The 22,031-nt window shown below is 32.3% G+C and overlaps 2 protein-coding genes across 2 annotated transcripts; one reads left to right on the top strand and one right to left on the bottom strand.

Moving 5' to 3' along the window:
* Nucleotides 1-8,204: 8,204 nt before the first annotated feature.
* LOC108742788 (pre-mRNA-splicing factor Syf2) lies at nt 8,205-9,149 on the bottom strand. Its single transcript, XM_018478106.2, has 2 exons — nt 8,745-9,149; nt 8,205-8,665 (listed from the first exon to the last, which is right to left on the bottom strand). The coding sequence occupies exons 1-2, from the start codon at nt 9,082-9,084 to the stop codon at nt 8,298-8,300; spliced, it is 708 nt and encodes a 235-aa protein (XP_018333608.1). The 5' UTR covers nt 9,085-9,149; the 3' UTR covers nt 8,205-8,297.
* A 591-nt stretch (nt 9,150-9,740) lies between these two features.
* LOC108742777 lies at nt 9,741-11,724 on the top strand. The gene is made up of 5 exons (XM_018478095.2): nt 9,741-9,833; nt 9,909-10,433; nt 10,666-10,964; nt 11,025-11,194; nt 11,263-11,724. Exons 1-5 carry the CDS (start codon nt 9,770-9,772, stop codon nt 11,639-11,641), a joined length of 1,437 nt encoding a protein of 478 aa, XP_018333597.1. The 5' UTR covers nt 9,741-9,769; the 3' UTR covers nt 11,642-11,724.
* The last annotated feature ends 10,307 nt before the right edge of the window (nt 11,725-22,031 follow it).

A 22,031-nucleotide genomic window follows, 5' to 3' on the forward strand; every position in this document is an offset into this window, starting at 1 on the left:
CTTAATTTTATCCTTTGTTATGCAGTTTTAATTAGAGAGTGATTGGTTTCATACAAATTTAAAACGCATTAACGGGGATTCCTTTATGCATCATTTCATTCCAAGGAAACGTTATCGCAAATAAATTTTAAGTGTATTTGTATGTAAAGCGATAAGAAACATCAATATAATCAGTAATCAATCAAGCAACAATTGGCAGATGTGAAATGGTTTTAGTTATTCAGTAATCTCCGATCTATCATTGCATCTACATTTAATTTTTTAATAGTGGTGTTGTAACCAATTTTTATTATGACTTCATCCAGCAATCAACCTGCACCGACTGGCAAGTTCAATTTTTATTATTATTCAAGTGGCAAAATGAAAATTGGAAAACAATATTTTCGTCTATGCTCTTCAAAAAATCCCAACCGCAATTATTTATTATTTTATATTGTTTATTTTACTGAGCTTGATAAGATGTGGAATCCTCTCCAAATAACACAAACTCATATTTATCCAATTTTGTAATTTCTTAGAGACTGTTTGACAGAAAGTTGGAGTTTTGAATTATCGTTGGAAAATGCTGTTAAAAAGTTCTCATTAGGCATGAAAAATGGATAGGCACTAATTAGTTAATGCATGTCAATGTACTCTTATCGCTTTGCGACAGAATATGTAGATAATAATATTCAATGTAAACTTAGCTGGTCGGCATCGATTCTGATGTTTCGTATGCCAAGGAAAAAGGTAAGAACAACTGTCAATTTTCGTTGCAAAACCTTCCGAAATGCTTTTGTTGTCAAACATTCGGAACGCAATTAATTATAGAATGCGTCAAAATACTGGCACAAAATCGTTGGAAATATTTTCATTTCGCCTGAACGTACCGTCGACGATTGCAAAACATTTTTACGTGTCTGAGACTAATTAGTTCGACAAAACGGTCGCTCAAATGTCAAAACACGAGACGGCTATCTACTACTTCGTGCGTGTGGAGATACAGATATTTAACCTCAATTTCAGCCAGTCAACGCATTCTTTTGTCCACGAGGAAATTTCGAAAAATGTAATGTATTTAAATAAGAAATAACCCAACCAACTTGTCATAACACCCGTTTCTAAATTATTGGTCGACCTTTTTTTGTTTTTCTTTTATCTAACGTGGGTGTAAATCCCAAAAATATTTAATTAGTACCTGTGACTATTGCGGATTAATCGTTAAGATATGACATAGTTTTTGTCGTTGGTCTTTTAATACCATGTGTTGGTCATGCATTTTGGTAATGCTGAAACCAATATTTCAAGATTCAAGTCAAACAGTAGAAAAGGAGGTTTTTAGACAGATTTCAAAATGAATTCATTATAATTTTGCAGTCTGCTATCTTCCCTCTTGATTTAGTTTTTACTGATTTGTCTGAGGATGAAAAAGACATAGGAACGAACAAATATATTTTTCTCAAAAATGTACAAATGAGACAGCACTTCTATCGAGGTTTTTAGACAGATTTCAAAATGAATTTATTATAATTTTGCAGTCTGCTATCTTCCCTCTTGATTTAGTTTTTACTGATTTGTCTGAGGATGAAAAAGACATAGGAACGAACAAATATATTTTTCTCAAAAATGTACAAATGAGACAGCACTTCTATCGAGGTTTTTAGACAGATTTCAAAATGAATTTATTATAATTTTGCAGTCTGCTATCTTCCCTCTTGATTTAGTTTTTACTGATTTGTCTGAGGATGAAAAAGACATAGGAACGAACAAATATATTTTTCTCAAAAATGTACAAATGAGACAGCACTTCTATCGAGGTTTTTAGACAGATTTCAAAATGAATTTATTATAATTTTGCAGTCTGCTATCTTCCCTCTTGATTTAGTTTTTACTGATTTGTCTGAGGATGAAAAAGACATAGGAACGAACAAATATATTTTTCTCAAAAATGTACAAATGAGACAGCACTTCTATCGAGGTTTTTAGACAGATTTCAAAATGAATTTATTATAATTTTGCAGTCTGCTATCTTCCCTCTTGATTTAGTTTTTACTGATTTGTCTGAGGATGAAAAAGACATAGGAACGAACAAATATATTTTTCTCAAAAATGTACAAATGAGACAGCACTTCTATCGAGGTTTTTAGACAGATTTCAAAATGAATTTATTATAATTTTGCAGTCTGCTATCTTCCCTCTTGATTTAGTTTTTACTGATTTGTCTGAGGATGAAAAAGACATAGGAACGAACAAATATATTTTTCTCAAAAATGTACAAATGAGACAGCACTTCTATCGAGGTTTTTAGACAGATTTCAAAATGAATTTATTATAATTTTGCAGTCTGCTATCTTCCCTCTTGATTTAGTTTTTACTGATTTGTCTGAGGATGAAAAAGACATAGGAACGAACAAATATATTTTTCTCAAAAATGTACAAATGAGACAGCACTTCTATCGAGGTTTTTAGACAGATTTCAAAATGAATTTATTATAATTTTGCAGTCTGCTATCTTCCCTCTTGATTTAGTTTTTACTGATTTGTCTGAGGATGAAAAAGACATAGGAACGAACAAATATATTTTTCTCAAAAATGTACAAATGAGACAGCACTTCTATCGAGGTTTTTAGACAGATTTCAAAATGAATTTATTATAATTTTGCAGTCTGCTATCTTCCCTCTTGATTTAGTTTTTACTGATTTGTCTGAGGATGAAAAAGACATAGGAACGAACAAATATATTTTTCTCAAAAATGTACAAATGAGACAGCACTTCTATCGAGGTTTTTAGACAGATTTCAAAATGAATTTATTATAATTTTGCAGTCTGCTATCTTCCCTCTTGATTTAGTTTTTACTGATTTGTCTGAGGATGAAAAAGACATAGGAACGAACAAATATATTTTTCTCAAAAATGTACAAATGAGACAGCACTTCTATCGAGGTTTTTAGACAGATTTCAAAATGAATTTATTATAATTTTGCAGTCTGCTATCTTCCCTCTTGATTTAGTTTTTACTGATTTGTCTGAGGATGAAAAAGACATAGGAACGAACAAATATATTTTTCTCAAAAATGTACAAATGAGACAGCACTTCTATCGAGGTTTTTAGACAGATTTCAAAATGAATTTATTATAATTTTGCAGTCTGCTATCTTCCCTCTTGATTTAGTTTTTACTGATTTGTCTGAGGATGAAAAAGACATAGGAACGAACAAATATATTTTTCTCAAAAATGTACAAATGAGACAGCACTTCTATCGAGGTTTTTAGACAGATTTCAAAATGAATTTATTATAATTTTGCAGTCTGCTATCTTCCCTCTTGATTTAGTTTTTACTGATTTGTCTGAGGATGAAAAAGACATAGGAACGAACAAATATATTTTTCTCAAAAATGTACAAATGAGACAGCACTTCTATCGAGGTTTTTAGACAGATTTCAAAATGAATTTATTATAATTTTGCAGTCTGCTATCTTCCCTCTTGATTTAGTTTTTACTGATTTGTCTGAGGATGAAAAAGACATAGGAACGAACAAATATATTTTTCTCAAAAATGTACAAATGAGACAGCACTTCTATCGAGGTTTTTAGACAGATTTCAAAATGAATTTATTATAATTTTGCAGTCTGCTATCTTCCCTCTTGATTTAGTTTTTACTGATTTGTCTGAGGATGAAAAAGACATAGGAACGAACAAATATATTTTTCTCAAAAATGTACAAATGAGACAGCACTTCTATCGAGGTTTTTAGACAGATTTCAAAATGAATTTATTATAATTTTGCAGTCTGCTATCTTCCCTCTTGATTTAGTTTTTACTGATTTGTCTGAGGATGAAAAAGACATAGGAACGAACAAATATATTTTTCTCAAAAATGTACAAATGAGACAGCACTTCTATCGAGGTTTTTAGACAGATTTCAAAATGAATTTATTATAATTTTGCAGTCTGCTATCTTCCCTCTTGATTTAGTTTTTACTGATTTGTCTGAGGATGAAAAAGACATAGGAACGAACAAATATATTTTTCTCAAAAATGTACAAATGAGACAGCACTTCTATCGAGGTTTTTAGACAGATTTCAAAATGAATTTATTATAATTTTGCAGTCTGCTATCTTCCCTCTTGATTTAGTTTTTACTGATTTGTCTGAGGATGAAAAAGACATAGGAACGAACAAATATATTTTTCTCAAAAATGTACAAATGAGACAGCACTTCTATCGAGGTTTTTAGACAGATTTCAAAATGAATTTATTATAATTTTGCAGTCTGCTATCTTCCCTCTTGATTTAGTTTTTACTGATTTGTCTGAGGATGAAAAAGACATAGGAACGAACAAATATATTTTTCTCAAAAATGTACAAATGAGACAGCACTTCTATCGAGGTTTTTAGACAGATTTCAAAATGAATTTATTATAATTTTGCAGTCTGCTATCTTCCCTCTTGATTTAGTTTTTACTGATTTGTCTGAGGATGAAAAAGACATAGGAACGAACAAATATATTTTTCTCAAAAATGTACAAATGAGACAGCACTTCTATCGAGGTTTTTAGACAGATTTCAAAATGAATTTATTATAATTTTGCAGTCTGCTATCTTCCCTCTTGATTTAGTTTTTACTGATTTGTCTGAGGATGAAAAAGACATAGGAACGAACAAATATATTTTTCTCAAAAATGTACAAATGAGACAGCACTTCTATCGAGGTTTTTAGACAGATTTCAAAATGAATTTATTATAATTTTGCAGTCTGCTATCTTCCCTCTTGATTTAGTTTTTACTGATTTGTCTGAGGATGAAAAAGACATAGGAACGAACAAATATATTTTTCTCAAAAATGTACAAATGAGACAGCACTTCTATCGAGGTTTTTAGACAGATTTCAAAATGAATTTATTATAATTTTGCAGTCTGCTATCTTCCCTCTTGATTTAGTTTTTACTGATTTGTCTGAGGATGAAAAAGACATAGGAACGAACAAATATATTTTTCTCAAAAATGTACAAATGAGACAGCACTTCTATCGAGGTTTTTAGACAGATTTCAAAATGAATTTATTATAATTTTGCAGTCTGCTATCTTCCCTCTTGATTTAGTTTTTACTGATTTGTCTGAGGATGAAAAAGACATAGGAACGAACAAATATATTTTTCTCAAAAATGTACAAATGAGACAGCACTTCTATCGAGGTTTTTAGACAGATTTCAAAATGAATTTATTATAATTTTGCAGTCTGCTATCTTCCCTCTTGATTTAGTTTTTACTGATTTGTCTGAGGATGAAAAAGACATAGGAACGAACAAATATATTTTTCTCAAAAATGTACAAATGAGACAGCACTTCTATCGAGGTTTTTAGACAGATTTCAAAATGAATTTATTATAATTTTGCAGTCTGCTATCTTCCCTCTTGATTTAGTTTTTACTGATTTGTCTGAGGATGAAAAAGACATAGGAACGAACAAATATATTTTTCTCAAAAATGTACAAATGAGACAGCACTTCTATCGAGGTTTTTAGACAGATTTCAAAATGAATTTATTATAATTTTGCAGTCTGCTATCTTCCCTCTTGATTTAGTTTTTACTGATTTGTCTGAGGATGAAAAAGACATAGGAACGAACAAATATATTTTTCTCAAAAATGTACAAATGAGACAGCACTTCTATCGAGGTTTTTAGACAGATTTCAAAATGAATTTATTATAATTTTGCAGTCTGCTATCTTCCCTCTTGATTTAGTTTTTACTGATTTGTCTGAGGATGAAAAAGACATAGGAACGAACAAATATATTTTTCTCAAAAATGTACAAATGAGACAGCACTTCTATCGAGGTTTTTAGACAGATTTCAAAATGAATTTATTATAATTTTGCAGTCTGCTATCTTCCCTCTTGATTTAGTTTTTACTGATTTGTCTGAGGATGAAAAAGACATAGGAACGAACAAATATATTTTTCTCAAAAATGTACAAATGAGACAGCACTTCTATCGAGGTTTTTAGACAGATTTCAAAATGAATTTATTATAATTTTGCAGTCTGCTATCTTCCCTCTTGATTTAGTTTTTACTGATTTGTCTGAGGATGAAAAAGACATAGGAACGAACAAATATATTTTTCTCAAAAATGTACAAATGAGACAGCACTTCTATCGAGGTTTTTAGACAGATTTCAAAATGAATTTATTATAATTTTGCAGTCTGCTATCTTCCCTCTTGATTTAGTTTTTACTGATTTGTCTGAGGATGAAAAAGACATAGGAACGAACAAATATATTTTTCTCAAAAATGTACAAATGAGACAGCACTTCTATCGAGGTTTTTAGACAGATTTCAAAATGAATTTATTATAATTTTGCAGTCTGCTATCTTCCCTCTTGATTTAGTTTTTACTGATTTGTCTGAGGATGAAAAAGACATAGGAACGAACAAATATATTTTTCTCAAAAATGTACAAATGAGACAGCACTTCTATCGAGGTTTTTAGACAGATTTCAAAATGAATTTATTATAATTTTGCAGTCTGCTATCTTCCCTCTTGATTTAGTTTTTACTGATTTGTCTGAGGATGAAAAAGACATAGGAACGAACAAATATATTTTTCTCAAAAATGTACAAATGAGACAGCACTTCTATCGAGGTTTTTAGACAGATTTCAAAATGAATTTATTATAATTTTGCAGTCTGCTATCTTCCCTCTTGATTTAGTTTTTACTGATTTGTCTGAGGATGAAAAAGACATAGGAACGAACAAATATATTTTTCTCAAAAATGTACAAATGAGACAGCACTTCTATCGAGGTTTTTAGACAGATTTCAAAATGAATTTATTATAATTTTGCAGTCTGCTATCTTCCCTCTTGATTTAGTTTTTACTGATTTGTCTGAGGATGAAAAAGACATAGGAACGAACAAATATATTTTTCTCAAAAATGTACAAATGAGACAGCACTTCTATCGAGGTTTTTAGACAGATTTCAAAATGAATTTATTATAATTTTGCAGTCTGCTATCTTCCCTCTTGATTTAGTTTTTACTGATTTGTCTGAGGATGAAAAAGACATAGGAACGAACAAATATATTTTTCTCAAAAATGTACAAATGAGACAGCACTTCTATCGAGGTTTTTAGACAGATTTCAAAATGAATTTATTATAATTTTGCAGTCTGCTATCTTCCCTCTTGATTTAGTTTTTACTGATTTGTCTGAGGATGAAAAAGACATAGGAACGAACAAATATATTTTTCTCAAAAATGTACAAATGAGACAGCACTTCTATCGAGGTTTTTAGACAGATTTCAAAATGAATTTATTATAATTTTGCAGTCTGCTATCTTCCCTCTTGATTTAGTTTTTACTGATTTGTCTGAGGATGAAAAAGACATAGGAACGAACAAATATATTTTTCTCAAAAATGTACAAATGAGACAGCACTTCTATCGAGGTTTTTAGACAGATTTCAAAATGAATTTATTATAATTTTGCAGTCTGCTATCTTCCCTCTTGATTTAGTTTTTACTGATTTGTCTGAGGATGAAAAAGACATAGGAACGAACAAATATATTTTTCTCAAAAATGTACAAATGAGACAGCACTTCTATCGAGGTTTTTAGACAGATTTCAAAATGAATTTATTATAATTTTGCAGTCTGCTATCTTCCCTCTTGATTTAGTTTTTACTGATTTGTCTGAGGATGAAAAAGACATAGGAACGAACAAATATATTTTTCTCAAAAATGTACAAATGAGACAGCACTTCTATCGAGGTTTTTAGACAGATTTCAAAATGAATTTATTATAATTTTGCAGTCTGCTATCTTCCCTCTTGATTTAGTTTTTACTGATTTGTCTGAGGATGAAAAAGACATAGGAACGAACAAATATATTTTTCTCAAAAATGTACAAATGAGACAGCACTTCTATCGAGGTTTTTAGACAGATTTCAAAATGAATTTATTATAATTTTGCAGTCTGCTATCTTCCCTCTTGATTTAGTTTTTACTGATTTGTCTGAGGATGAAAAAGACATAGGAACGAACAAATATATTTTTCTCAAAAATGTACAAATGAGACAGCACTTCTATCGAGGTTTTTAGACAGATTTCAAAATGAATTTATTATAATTTTGCAGTCTGNAGGAGACGAGGTCATAGTTAATCGCTTACGGTCACTGTTTAACAGGTACCTGCTTGGCCTTGACAGAAATATAAAATCCAATAAAAGTTCATTTTTTTTCACTTTATATAAAATTAATAGGTATGTTTACAAAAACAAGTAAAACTTAAGCTAAAGTCCTTATGAGAATAATAATTACACTGCAGTTCCTCTTTCTAAATTCTGCTTAATTTCAGCAGTATGTTCACCATAAAACCTTTCCAGTTTCTTATTAAACTTGGCATTCCTTTCATTGATATAGTCTATATCAGCATCATCATTATGTGTTCGTCGCCGTGAATATTTTTCACGTTTAGCAATTTGATTCTCCAGATCTTTCACCATATTATCTATGGCTTCCTTGCGATCCTCATGTAAACCATGGATAATAACATTGGATCCAGCATAAAATGCATCCCCATATTTTTCCTTCATCTCCTCATATCTTTCCATATCCTTTGAGGGCATGTTTCTCACAAGCCTATCATATTGTCTTTTAGTGGCTGCTTCAAAGTCAGAGAAGCCTGGAAACAAAGTTTTTTTTAGTAAAAGAATATGTCATTTCAAAATTTGTCAGTAATTTAGATTTCAAATGTAATTTACCTTGATCTGGGTTCTTCTTTTTCTTTTTACGTTCTATTTTCTCTGCATCAATGGCCGAAATTTCAAGCATCTTTTTCCTATCATAGTCTTCTCCTCTTGAAGAAGCTTCTTCACGAGCTTTTTGATCGTTTAGAAGCCACTCTGCTCTTTTCTTTCTGCTTTCCCAATTTGATGGAAGCTTACTCCTGGCATCTTCTGCAAGAACCTCCTGATGATTGTGACTTCGTGCTTCATTTCTCAAGGTATGTAATTGTCGAAGTTTCTTCATACGTTCAGCTTGCTTCTCAGCGAACGACATAGTTTTGGTTTCATTTGCGTTAGAACTATCAGAGGTGGACATATTTTCACCTACCTAATGAGTGAAGATTAACAAGTAATCTTAAACTTCAAGAAGCTTGTACAATGACTTTTATTATGTTATTATATGCAAAAATATGCAAAACGTCAGTCATACGTCGCATTACGTCATCCAAGCACAGTCAAGAGTAAACTGCTCCAACTTCCTCACTTACACTTGCTCACAGGCCACTTGATATTTGCGTCTGCGTGAATTTTCTAAAATGGCGTCCACAAATCAGCTGATTCTTTCCAATTATATTCCAATTTCCATCTTACGGTTAGATTTAGATGCACTTAAATATGGGTTAGATGTTTCCAGTAATGAATGATGAGTGGATGTCTAGCGTGTTCAGTTTAGGTAGTAGAGTTGAGTACCATCAAGTAGAACGTAGAATCCACCGTACAGCGTGTTGCTGCACTACGCGCTAAGCATTGGCAGTGTAGTGCAGAGATCACGTCGATGAAGTAACCTCAGTTCCTTGCTTGCGAGTGTTACTTACCTACTATTAAAGCAGGGGTGATACAGAATCATAATAAGGATAATGCTTTTTTTGTAATGAAAGGGTAGTTTTTAGACTTAAGCTTTTCGTTAAACGAATGCAGAAGTGTTGTTGTGTTAATAGTGTTTCAAACAGGTGTAAGTTAGGGTTGATTTTCTATACATATAGTTTTATTAAAAAGTTAGGATGACCTCACTTCCGAAAATACTTCCGAAATTATTACCAAAAAAACCTCTGAATGAGGTGAAAGGTAAGTACCATTTAATAGATCCCTATAATTGAGTAGTGTATATGCCACAAAAAAAAATCGATTTCGATTCTTCAGTTTGGGAACCGGAGCCCCCTCCACAAAGCGAACCCACAGTAATTACATTACGCCAATGTTTCACCACAATTGTGGATCGCAAACCGCTGCATGTGTCCATGAGCTCATTGCGACATATTTTGGCCACCGATTTGAACGTTAATATTCTAACGCTTCAAGTAGGCATGGACAATGTTTTGGCTGAAGCATTGGCACATTACATGAAATTGTGGCCCGGATGGAGTCGTAGTAGCGAATATTTCACCGGTCAATTGCTGTTTAAAAAATGGTTTGAGAAATTTCGCCAATACTTGATGTATAAGCTCAATTACATCATCATGAAAAGTCAGTCGTTGGGCCTAGTTGATAACGACGTTGAGATCGTAGAACCAAAAGAAAAAAAAGATTCGCTTGATGCTGGAGTCCAGACGGATCCTGTAGTTTATAATATCAACCAACAAGAGAACAAGCCTGATTCTCCATATAAGCTGTCCATTTCAGGACCACCTTATATACTGAACACTTTAGTCTTTGTAAAACAAGGAAGTAAGATCATCTTTCTATATACATTATAGTCAGTCATAGGAAAATAGGTTGTTTTATCTTAAGCCTGTATTATTCTCCTTAATACTTTTGTGACTTTACTGCTGGAAGCAGAAATCGCAAAACTATTACAGAAGGATAAAATAGAGGTTTAAAATAAAATGTGCCTAACATTTTTGTTTGACTGCAACTGCAGAAATTTCAAACGCAGATAGTATCGTCAATTGGATTTCAGATGACATTCTGATTAAGCAACATTCAGAGAGACCATGGACTGACCTTACTGTTAAACAGTTGATGAACTGGCCTCATGTGGGTATTGAGATAAAACTGCCAGACTTAAGTATCTCCAGAAAAAATAATCTGGAGTATAAAAGATATGTAGGTTTACATTCTGATATTAAAAATGTACCTCCACTTAATACTACCACAGAAGTAAAAGAAGTAAAGGGTTGTTCATTTGCCGTATTCTCATTCGAATTCATTCAGACCTATATAAGCCAATTCTTAGAAATCGTTAAAAAGTGTCCCAAAGTGAGTTTATATATTCAGTATTATTCGTTTATTTTCGTAATTAACTTATAATTATTTAAGGTAAAATCTGATCGGATTGAAATGTTAGAGCACTTATTTGCGGATTATTTAAATGACGTTAAAGAAGCAAATGTTTACAAAAACACGGTTTGTACATATACCAACGTCAGTTACCATATTGGTAAATCGATCTACTTTAGGAATAAGAGGATTATGTCCACTGTCGGAAAGTGAGGACCGAATTGTTTAGTTAGAATGAAGTTGTCAATTTTTATGATTTTTTTGCTTTTTGTTTCAGTAAAAATGAAATTGTCAATTTTTACGAATTTTTTGCTCCTAAAGTGGAATATGGTATGCAGTACTTCAAAGCAGTGTCGGATGTACAAAAGACGGGTACGAATTTTAGAAGTTTGAATAGACTGAAGACGTCAATTGCAGAAAACCAACTGAAAGAGTTGGAAGAGTTCGTTTTTATAATTAATAATACGTGTATAACTTTTTTATGTATTTTATGTAAAAAGAGTCATTCAGGTCCGTATGCAAAACAATCGTTACTCAATCACTTTAAGCAAGAACACAAACTGGAACAATCCGTGCTTTGCTTTAAATGTCGAAGACAACACGATGTTCTTACACTTAGTGCAGATAGATGGAAACATCAGTGCATACATCCATAGTGTTATGTAATTGTACTCCCTTTATAATAATTTCTTTATATTTTACTTATTTTTAACGAATAAATATTTGTTTATCATGTGCACCTCATTCTTTAATATTACATTTCGTTCACATCAGCATTTCTGAGGTAATATTGCAATGAAATAAAGAGCGTTCGCTGTTTTCTATATGCTGTTCACGAAAGTTAAATCCGCATGTCAGATAAAATTAAGTTCTTAATTATCCCTAGGTATGTCTAATTTCTAGTTATTTGTCTTCGTGGAGCCAAGTTGGTTTTGATTTTCAACTTACTAAGAATTCCTTCATTTTGTCACGTGATTGTCCATCAAGGTTTGTCTTCCCAACATTAGATGGCAGTATGACGTTGTAATAAGCTATTTGCTGGTATTTGATAACCATTTGATTTGTGGTCTTTGTGTTGTGCTGATCAAGGAAGGATATGCTTAAATTGCACCCAATAATCATCAAATAAAGGATTTCCTCATGTTTATTTAGTTACGTGTACGTACGTCTTCGATTTAACTGTTTTCGGGTCATTAGATTATTTCAGATAACACATGACAAAGAATTCTTTACTAAAGTTTATGATTCTTTTGTTTAGTCAGCGACTATCATGCTGTTGGTGGGAGTATTAAATCTGTATATCAGATAAAATTAAATTCTTAATTATGCGTAGGTATGTCTAATTTCTAGTTATTTGTCTTTGTGGAGCCAAATTGGTTCTGATATTCAACTTATAAAGAACTCTTTCAATTTTGTCACGTGATTGTCCATCAAGGTTTGTCTTCCCAACGTTAGATGGCAGGAAGACGTTGTAATATGCTATTTGCTGGTATTTGATAACCATTTGATTTGTGGGTTTTGTTTTAATCCCTTGAGGAAAATATATGCTTAAATTATATCCAATAATCGTCAAGTGAAGGTTTTCCGCATTTTTATTCAGTTACGTGTACGTTCGTCTTCGATTTATCTGTAATCGAGTCGTTAGATTATTTCAGATATTAGGTGAGAAAGAATTCTTTACTAATGTTTACTGTTCTTCGATTTAGTTAACGACTAACAATGAAGGTTTGTCTTCTCAACGTTAGATGGCAGGAGGACGTTGTAATATGCTATTTGCTGGTATTTGATAACCATTTGATTTGTGGTCTTTGTGTTATGCTCTTGAGGAAAATATATGCTTAAATTTATACCCAATAATCGTCAAGTGAAGGTTTTCCTCATTTGAGAAAGAATTCTTTACTAAAGTTTACTACTCTTCATTTAGTTAACAACTATCGATGTAGATTTGTCTTCCCAACGTTAGATGTCGACAGGACGCTGTAATATGCTATTTGCTGGTATTTGATAATCATTTGATTTGTGGTCTTTGTGCGTAAGTTATACCCAATAATCGTCAGATGAAGGATTTTCTCATTTTTATTCAGTTACGTGTACGTTCGTCTTTGATTTATCTGTTATCGAGTCGTTTAATTATTGCAGATTTTATATGACAAAGAATTCTTTACTAAAGTTTACTACTCTTCAATTTACTTAACGACTATCGATGCAGGTTTTTCTTCCCAACGTTAGATGGCGACAGAACGTTGTATTCTGCTATTTGCTCCTATTTGATAACCACTTTAACTGTGCTCTTTGTGATATGCTATTGATGAAAGTATATGCTTAAATTACACCCAATAATCGTCGGATGAGAGTTTTCCTTATTTTTATTGAGTCAAGTGCACCTTCATCTTCGATGTATCTGTTTTTGAGTCGTTAGATTATTTCAGATATTAGATGACAAAGAATTCTTTCCTAAAGTTAATGGTTCTTCTATTAACCAGCAACTATCAACGTAGGTTTGTCCTCCCGACGTTAGATGATGCGATTGCTTCCTTTCCTCTTTTTGGTACCGAATGCTTGCTTAACGTTTTTGAAATATTACTGCAGAGGTATATGTTGATAAATAAAGGACAATAAATGACACAATTTTTTTTCATTGATGGATGGACAACAAGTCCAATCTAACGATATCATTTTTATCATGTTTTTAATCCACATCTCACGTCCCTAAGTTGATGTTTTTTCGTATCACTGAAACTGGAGTTGAAACCAATTTTCAGTCTTGAAATTTTGTTTCATTTTATCAGTCAACTTCTTATATCTTTTACAGTATGAGTAAAAAAAAGTTTATAATAGTAGTATTCTATCGTCAAGGATGGGTATAAAAAGTTACGATAACTGTTTATCTCACTTATTAGTAGAACAAGAAACGTCCGCATCTCGTACGTACAAGTTTGTGTGACACCACAAGGAACGGTAAAGCAGCAAATCATCAGTCTGTTAAAAGTTTTTCTGATTCGGATAAATTCGTTAGCAAAGTGGTGCAATTTCGTGATTTCTGTGTGTTTTTGATATACCTACGTCAAGACGTGTAAATGTTGGATGGTAAGTAATTTTTGCTGCTTTTTTTTGAAATTCACCATAATAGTTTCGTGGACTCCTGATATTTACAATCAATAGTTGATTATTAGGGTTTACTTATTGATCTAGTAATCTGAGTGGAAGGGTGTAGCGTGCTCATTAAAAACAAAAAATTTCGTTTGATTTTGTTGCAACAGTTCATACTTTTTACTACATTTTGCATGACATTGTGAATAATTATACTAGCCAAAACAATTACAGGTAGATTACTATTAAGTTGAATGGGTTTTTGCTAAGTAATAGCAGTTCTTTATTCAAATACAAAATTGGTAATTCACAATCGAGAATAGCTACACATACTTACGTAATTTAATGTATTCATTTTCCTGTGATGATTTATTGTAGCGTGGTATTACAATTACCTAATGTTTAGGAATTGTAAATTTTTACAACTTCGATAAAATGTTGGGAATAGCAATAATCTTTATTGTAATCATATATTTTTGGTAATAATAAACATGGGTTTATCAATACTGAATTTAGGATTTCATAAAGAAGTGTATTTACTCCTGCCGTGATCTTACGCTTAGACAAGGATAAATTCGTATTTGATTTGGATTTCAGCTGCAGGAGACATCTCCGAAAATGACTTCTGCAGCAGGAGACGAGGTCATAGTTAATCGCTTACGGTCAAAATCAGCTCGAATAAATACGCTGTATCGATATTTTTTCATATAAATGAGAATAGAAATTCATCAAAAATTGACTTATTAAAGGAATCGTTCAAGATGAATTTACAATTTTGTTATATTATCACCTGTTCAAACGAATATACTTTCTTAGTAGATTTCCTATTAATCAAAATAATGTATTTAGTAATATTTGGACCCTTGAGATTCTCGTCTGTGGTCAATATATATTGCTGATGAAATTTTTGCCAGAATTATCCATTGTTTGTATTGGACACTTCTTGTATATCTTATACTTATATGAAAACGTTTGCATGAGTGGAGAGAATCAGCTAACAAAATATCTAGAAGGAGAAATAATCTTCTGAAAAGTTAATTTGACAGAAAAGATTTACTAAATTAAAAAAATGATAAAAATTGTAGCATACTTTTGTTTCTCAATAATATATCTACTATTTTACGGAGTTTTTTGTTAATTATTTATTTTAATTATCTGATTATAATGTTTTTTATTATTTTGTCGCGACTGGGAGTAAGGTATTAAAATGATAAGGAAGGCAAGATTGGAAGATTATTATATAGAGAATTGAACAGAAACGTTTATAGAAAGGATCTTCCTCCCAATGTAGATCAATACTCAGTATAAGTTAACAAATTTACTTACATTGATAGGAGGGTTGTAATCATCCCGACCAGGAAGTAGTGCCACCAACACTTAACGTTAGGCTTTTGAGGGTAGAGTCTTTGTGTTAACTCGTTCCCGAATCGACTGATCGCTATTAGACCATCTATCCCCGTTCATGTGCTAAACTTCTTGATGAACCAGTGATTATTTATACATTGTTCAATATGGATCATTCACTGATACTAAAAGTTTCTTTAATTTCGCTGATTTAACGAAAAACTGACGAAATTTTCGATACTAACTAGGTTAGAAACCCTCTTTGTCTTTTTCGATGACTTCTTGAAGTTTCATAATTTTCACAATAACCAGTACCATCAAACTTGCATCAAATCCCACTTGTACATAGACAATTCTTTTCTCTTACTGTTTCGCTGCTGTAGAATTCCAAATGCACTTATTTTACAAGTAAATGAAATCGATTTCTGTTTTGTGAATTTCGAAAGAATTGCAACTTTATAATTATGAAATATTTAATTAATTTTGAAATATGTTTTAGAGTCTAAAATGATTTTTTGAGTCTCCATAAAACTTCACCAAGTGTCAATAGTAATAAATAATAGTAATTTTGTATTCTTCATTAACTGGTTCGAACTGTATTATCCGTTTAGTCCTCAGCATCTCAAAAGAAGGAACAAAACCTTTTAAGAATGAGACGTTCTGTTCGTCTGATTTTTATTCATCTAGTGCATTTCTGGTTCATTTTAAATAAGGGAGGGCACGTATCCAATATAATACATATCTGTGGCTACTTGTGAGATGGAAATTCCAAAATCCGAAACTGTTTGTTGAATGATTTGCTACAAGATTTGTAATGATTTATAACGTGTACGTTTTTGTGTGCGCCCAGTGGCAAGGATCCATATTTTCTATTAATGTCCCGCAAGGGAAATGAAAAATCTTTTCGTTGCATGTAAGCAGGAAAGCAACTTCTCGAAGTTTTAGTTAAAAGAAAGAGCGAACTAACGAACTGTGATAACCTTTAAGAAATATAGAGAGATCATGTTAGAAAAATTTTGGCTACGGAAAGAAGCAACACATAAATTAGTAGATACTGAATTACTTAGTGATGAACAAAATTGATCTTGGTATTGCAGTCTTGGTCTTACGAAAATGTAAGACCAAGACAAGACCAAAATTGTCTTTATACTGGCAAGACCAAAAGCAAGACCGCACGTAAAAGACCAAAACTAAAACAATATCAAAAATGTCAGACTAACACCAAATACGCAATACTAAACGAAAAATTATTACTTCTGGTGAATTAATGATTTAATCTTTATGAAACAATATTGTAATGTTCGTGGGTTTAACAAAATTAACTTCTAAGACTGATAACGACAAAAACTATTTATTTACAGTAATTATTAAAGAACTTAAAAACACTGTTTAATTATTACTGAACTTAGGTCATGAATTATTCAATTTATTTATACTACTGTTGATGTATCACTATTTATTTCACCGCTATCACTGTCAATTTATTTCTCGATTCACTTCTGCNGATCTTCATGCCTGAGAAGATGTCCTGCTAACCTGTCTCTGACTAGACCTTCATGCCTGAGAAGGCGTCCTACTAACCTATCTTTGACTAGAACTTCATGCCTGAGAAGATGTCCTGCTAACCTGTCTCTGACTAGATCTTCATGCCTGAGAGGATGTCCTACTAACCTATCTCGCCTATTTCTTATTGACTTCCATTAGTATTTGAAATTTTCAGTTTGCTTTACTAGATTTTAAGACTAAATATAAAAAAACTTTGCTACTGTTTGGAATATTTGGGATCTATAAGAATTAAATTAAATTAAATACAATAGAAAAATTTTTGCTTACAAGCATTATTAGAAAAACGTAAGTATCAGATTAAATGACCACGACTTAACACGCACTGGGGCAGTCTTGGTCTCCGTTTGCTCAACACTAGAATTACTTTATCGTCTAATGAGATTTATAGATTTTCATTCTGTGAAGCATCTTCATACAAAAGGTAGATTACTTTCTAAATAAGAAAAACTGTAAAATTCAGCTCCTTCCAGGTTTTCCAGGTTTCATTATTTTTGGTCCAACTCGGATGTATTTTATGTAATGGTAGGTAATCCTAAATTTTCATATATACTATAGGTTAAGTGATATTATTAAGTGCAGACAGTGTAGTAGAGATTGCTACTTATCTGTTGTGAGATCCAATGATATTCTAAATAAGGCTGACCTGTGTTCTGTCAAACAATATCTGTATTGTTTCCTTTTGTTATGCTGTCTTATTTATTTTCGTATGTCATGATCAACTGGTTCTTTGACGGATAATGGAAGAGGACCTTCACTTGGCAATTTAGCAGAAATTTAACCATTCAGCCCTTTTAAACTTTGAACTCTTTTTTCAAATGGTGTTGTCACGTTTCTGATACAACTGAATATATATAAAATAGAGTAATATATGTATATATGTCATTGTTTTCAATATTGTTTACATAGTTCCATGTAACTATTAATGTTACAATTTTTCTCTCTTCGTTGTTTAATGAAATCACAAGATTAATTGCGTTCATAGATTTATTGAAGTTACAAAAATTAGAGGTTTTACATAAAATTATTAACATTCATGTCTTTTGTACATTTAATAACACAAACACAGAATATGCAGACACATGTGCTTTTAATAATTCCTATATAATCACAGCAAAATAATTTAAATAACGAGGCTGACACAAGTTCAAAATTTTTGAATTTTAAAAATGCATATTCTGTGGCAGTTTGTGCTCTCTTCAACCATTGTTTATGCATGAATGGGTAAATAGGTACCTACGGACGTACTATATTGTATTAAAAATTAGTCTTGATACATAAATGTATACAGATGATATAAAATAAAAACCATGCACGTGGTCTATCAGTGTCGACAAAGAGTATGAGTACTACAAATTTAATAAGTTAGGTTAATGTAGTAGCTGTTAAAATGCTTCGGTATTTTCGTAAATATTAACTCTATTACCCGTGCTACATTCATTTTCAAAAGAACAGGTTATTTAACCGATATTAACGGAGAGATTTTAAAGCTAAAATCTCAAAAAAAAAAAAGAAACACAACAGTAAGTTTACATTCCAAAAAACAAGGCTGCCAATTGTTTAATATAAAAATATTAGCTAACTTTTAACTTCAGTAATAATATTTACCTAGGGCCGTCACTTATGTTTTGGTTATACTTTTTTTCCCGTAATAAATTAATTAAAGAAGATCATGTGCCCCGGTTTTTGTTTTATATCAAGCAGGGGCGCAACAACGTTACAGTTTGACTGGGTGCTGCCATCGTAATACCATAATTATTTATATACTGTAGGGGTGTATAAGCTGAAAAAAAAAAACGAGTTCGGCTGCTCATTTATGAGCTTGAACTATTTGAACCGAACTTTCAATTTGGGCTATTATCTGAATAGACTGGAGTTGACTGGGTGCCCAATCCAATCGAGTAGGTGCTCAGCCACCCGTGGACCCCACCTCCCTTGTTGCGCCCCTGATATCAAGTATAAAATATGTATGGTCTATAAGAAATTTTGTTTCTTATTTGTTTACATCTATTGTTAAACGAAGCAGACCTATGTTTTTATGTAGATTTGACAGTAATATTCCTAAATTAGCTGTAAACGAAGCAAAACAAATTTTAATGTTTGTTTACTTGCTTTCACTTTCTTTCTTCTTTTTCTACGTTAGTTTAATATGTTTCTATTCAAAGGAACAATAATTTTGCACGTTATTACCCGTCATGAGAACTTTTTCACTATATTTACTCTCTAACATTCGCTTTTGTATGACTTTCTGTAATAAGCAATTGTGTGATGAAAAGAAAAGAGAACATTTTAACATATATGTACATTATAAATCAATCTAATAAAGATATTGTACAAATTTTCCCATTTCGTGTACAAAGAAACCATTTGTAATTACCTATTGAATTTTTGATTAGAAAAATTTGATGTAAATTAATTAATAATTTTGAATGAGAAACTTTGCAACTATTAGAGATAAAATGTGTACCTATTTTACAATAGTAGTCCATTAATTTCAACCGTTTCACAATTACCCTGTAATTTTCGAGAGGTTCCCATTGATATGTAATTTCAACAATGAAGTACACAAATACTGAACTTTCTGAAAGTTTATTACATCACGTTGACTTTCAAACACATACTTTTTCTTAATTTTTCGTGCCGAACTATTAATACCTTATAAAAGATAAACCTCAAGGCATTTTCTTTTACTATTCCATTAATAAAATAATTCGAAGTGGTCTGTATTCTGTCGAAACTGCCAGACGCGGATCTCGATTTCGATCTTTTTGGATCTCATCAGCTCGTCGCAGGCAGCTCCGACAGAACACAGACCAACTTTTACCTGCTGTCTTAACAGCGCGTTTTAGAAAATACCACAAATGGCGCGGTAAACGCCATCTGTAGTACGATGCTACATTTTAGGATTACGTATGCTCCAACAAGGTCCACTTGTGTGGATATCTACTTGCTGAAACGAATCCCGGCGTAGCTAACCTCAACGTGATAAGGACGTTACCATAATCGAATAAAATAATTCGAAGTGGTCTGTATTTTGTACTACACCTTGCTGAAGCATACGTAATCCTAAAATGTAGCACTGTACTACAGATGGCGTTTACAGCGCCATTTGTCGTATTTTCTAAAACGCGCTGTTAAGGCAGCAGGTTAAAGTTGGTCTGTGTTCTGTCGGAGCTGTCTGCGACGCGCTGATGAGATCCAAAAAGATCGAAATCTCGATCCGCGTCTGGCAGTTTGGGCACAATACAGACCACTTCGAATTATTTTATTCGATTATGGTAACGTGGCTATCACGTTGAGGTTAGCTAAGCCGAGATTCGTTTCAGCAAGTAGATATCCATATATTTAAATGGACCTTGTTGGAGCATACGTAATCCTAAAATGTAGCATCGTACTACAGATGGCGTTTACCGCGCCATTTGTGGTATTTTGTATTCCATTAATCGCAACACTGTTACATTATTTTAGAAAAGCTTAGCCCCTTCGGTACTTACAAACAATGACATGACATCGCAATGGCATTACAAGGTGATAACGACGAAAGCATTATCGTAATTAGAATTATATAATACATTTGTATAAGTGTTTATTTTCCCCTTATATGTGCAATTGGTTGCATTTAAGTTGGACAAGAAAAATAATTAAAAACAAACAGTTATTACAGCGATCGTATGTACAGATGTTTAAACTTTTACTTTTTTCTTTATTTCTTTATTGTTTTGGACGAATCCAATAAGCTTTCTAGGTGCTGTCGTTTAAGTTTATGCACATAGGTACTTGAAAAATTCTGAATTATGAATCTGAAATATATACCTAATCATACAGGGTGTAACAGAAATAAGTGCCGAGGTTTGTAGGGTGTAAACTAGGTGCAATAAACAGTTGCATGGTGAGTAAGGGCAATTATTTTTTTTTCAGAAAATCAATAATTTATAATCCGAAGCCGGTCCTGTGCGTGAATTGGCAACATAGGTGTCTACCGAATAGCGTAGTGCGGTAAAAACTGTGCAGCTACATGTTTGGAGAACGTAAACATTGCCGATTATCGAGCGTCTAAGATAAACATAAAAATTATGCTATGCAGTACTGAAAACCAGTTTCAAGGCTTGGACTCGCTGCAAATGATAAGGATGCAGCAACTGTTCTTTTAAACCTTGTCACACTGTCGCATGAGAGAAGCCAATGTTCTCTGTTTCTTGCTTGCTCTATTTCAGGGATTATCTTTTTTGAAATCGGGAATTTCGCCCCTGCAGCGGTAATATGCTTCAAACCCGTAAATACGTGTCATGTCCCATTATTGTAATTGTCCACATTAATGATTGATGTGTTGTTGAATTAGTTTTTTGAGCTGTACAAGGTTTAAAGGTAAAAAAAATAAACGGCAACTAGAGGTTGGCTGTTAACATAAACACCTTGAACCACACTTAATCTAATGTAACAAATAAATAATGTATGAGAAAAAAAAATACAAAACATATACCACTACAGAGATGCTGGTAATTACCAGCTCATTGAGTGCAGCGTTGCGGGCCGTATTGCTTTACCAGGACCGAGATTGAATTTATATGTATTTTCAAGTACATTTTTGTTGAAAACCGTGAACTTTCGAATATACAAACATTTACCTTATTTTCATGTTTTGTAATAATTTATCCCCCCTTCTGTTACACCCTGCATAGGAACATAATCATCGAGCATATGACACCTTGGACTGCTTAGTGCGTTGAAAAATTTTGATATTTCGTCTTGAGTTGCTTGCGGCATCATCAGAAGCAGAAATCGCCATTTTTCATGAATAGAAAATGATGCACCAAGCATCTTCCAATGCTTGGCTATGGATGTGTTCTAAGGACCAAAATATTACATTAATAGATAATTACTCATCACCAGAAATGACTTTAATTTCTACTATTATCAACATATTCTGGAAGATCTTCGGTCATCTTACAAACCGCGGCGTTGTTTTGCGGAAATGGCGTACGATTACGAAAATATAACTATCTCATGAAACAATCTAAAGTAACTCCCTACTAAACTTAATTTGTATTT

This window comes from Agrilus planipennis, unplaced genomic scaffold, assembly GCF_000699045.2.
Source record: "Agrilus planipennis isolate EAB-ADULT unplaced genomic scaffold, Apla_2.0 scaffold3, whole genome shotgun sequence".
Lineage (NCBI taxonomy): Eukaryota > Metazoa > Arthropoda > Insecta > Coleoptera > Buprestidae > Agrilus > Agrilus planipennis.

Excerpts from the sequence above, each read along its gene's own strand:
- LOC108742788 (XM_018478106.2), bottom strand. The coding sequence starts at position 9,084 with ATGTCCACCTCTGATAGTTCTAACGCAAATGAAACCAAAACTATGTCG. Across the intron at positions 8,666-8,744 it reads AAAGAAGAACCCAGATCAAG|GCTTCTCTGACTTTGAAGCA; the intron begins GTAAATTACATT and ends CTTTGTTTCCAG.
- LOC108742777 (XM_018478095.2), top strand. The coding sequence starts at position 9,770 with ATGACCTCACTTCCGAAAATACTTCCGAAATTATTACCAAAAAAACCT. Across the intron at positions 10,965-11,024 it reads TCGTTAAAAAGTGTCCCAAA|GTAAAATCTGATCGGATTGA; the intron begins GTGAGTTTATAT and ends TAATTATTTAAG. Across the intron at positions 11,195-11,262 it reads ATTATGTCCACTGTCGGAAA|TAAAAATGAAATTGTCAATT; the intron begins GTGAGGACCGAA and ends TTTTTGTTTCAG.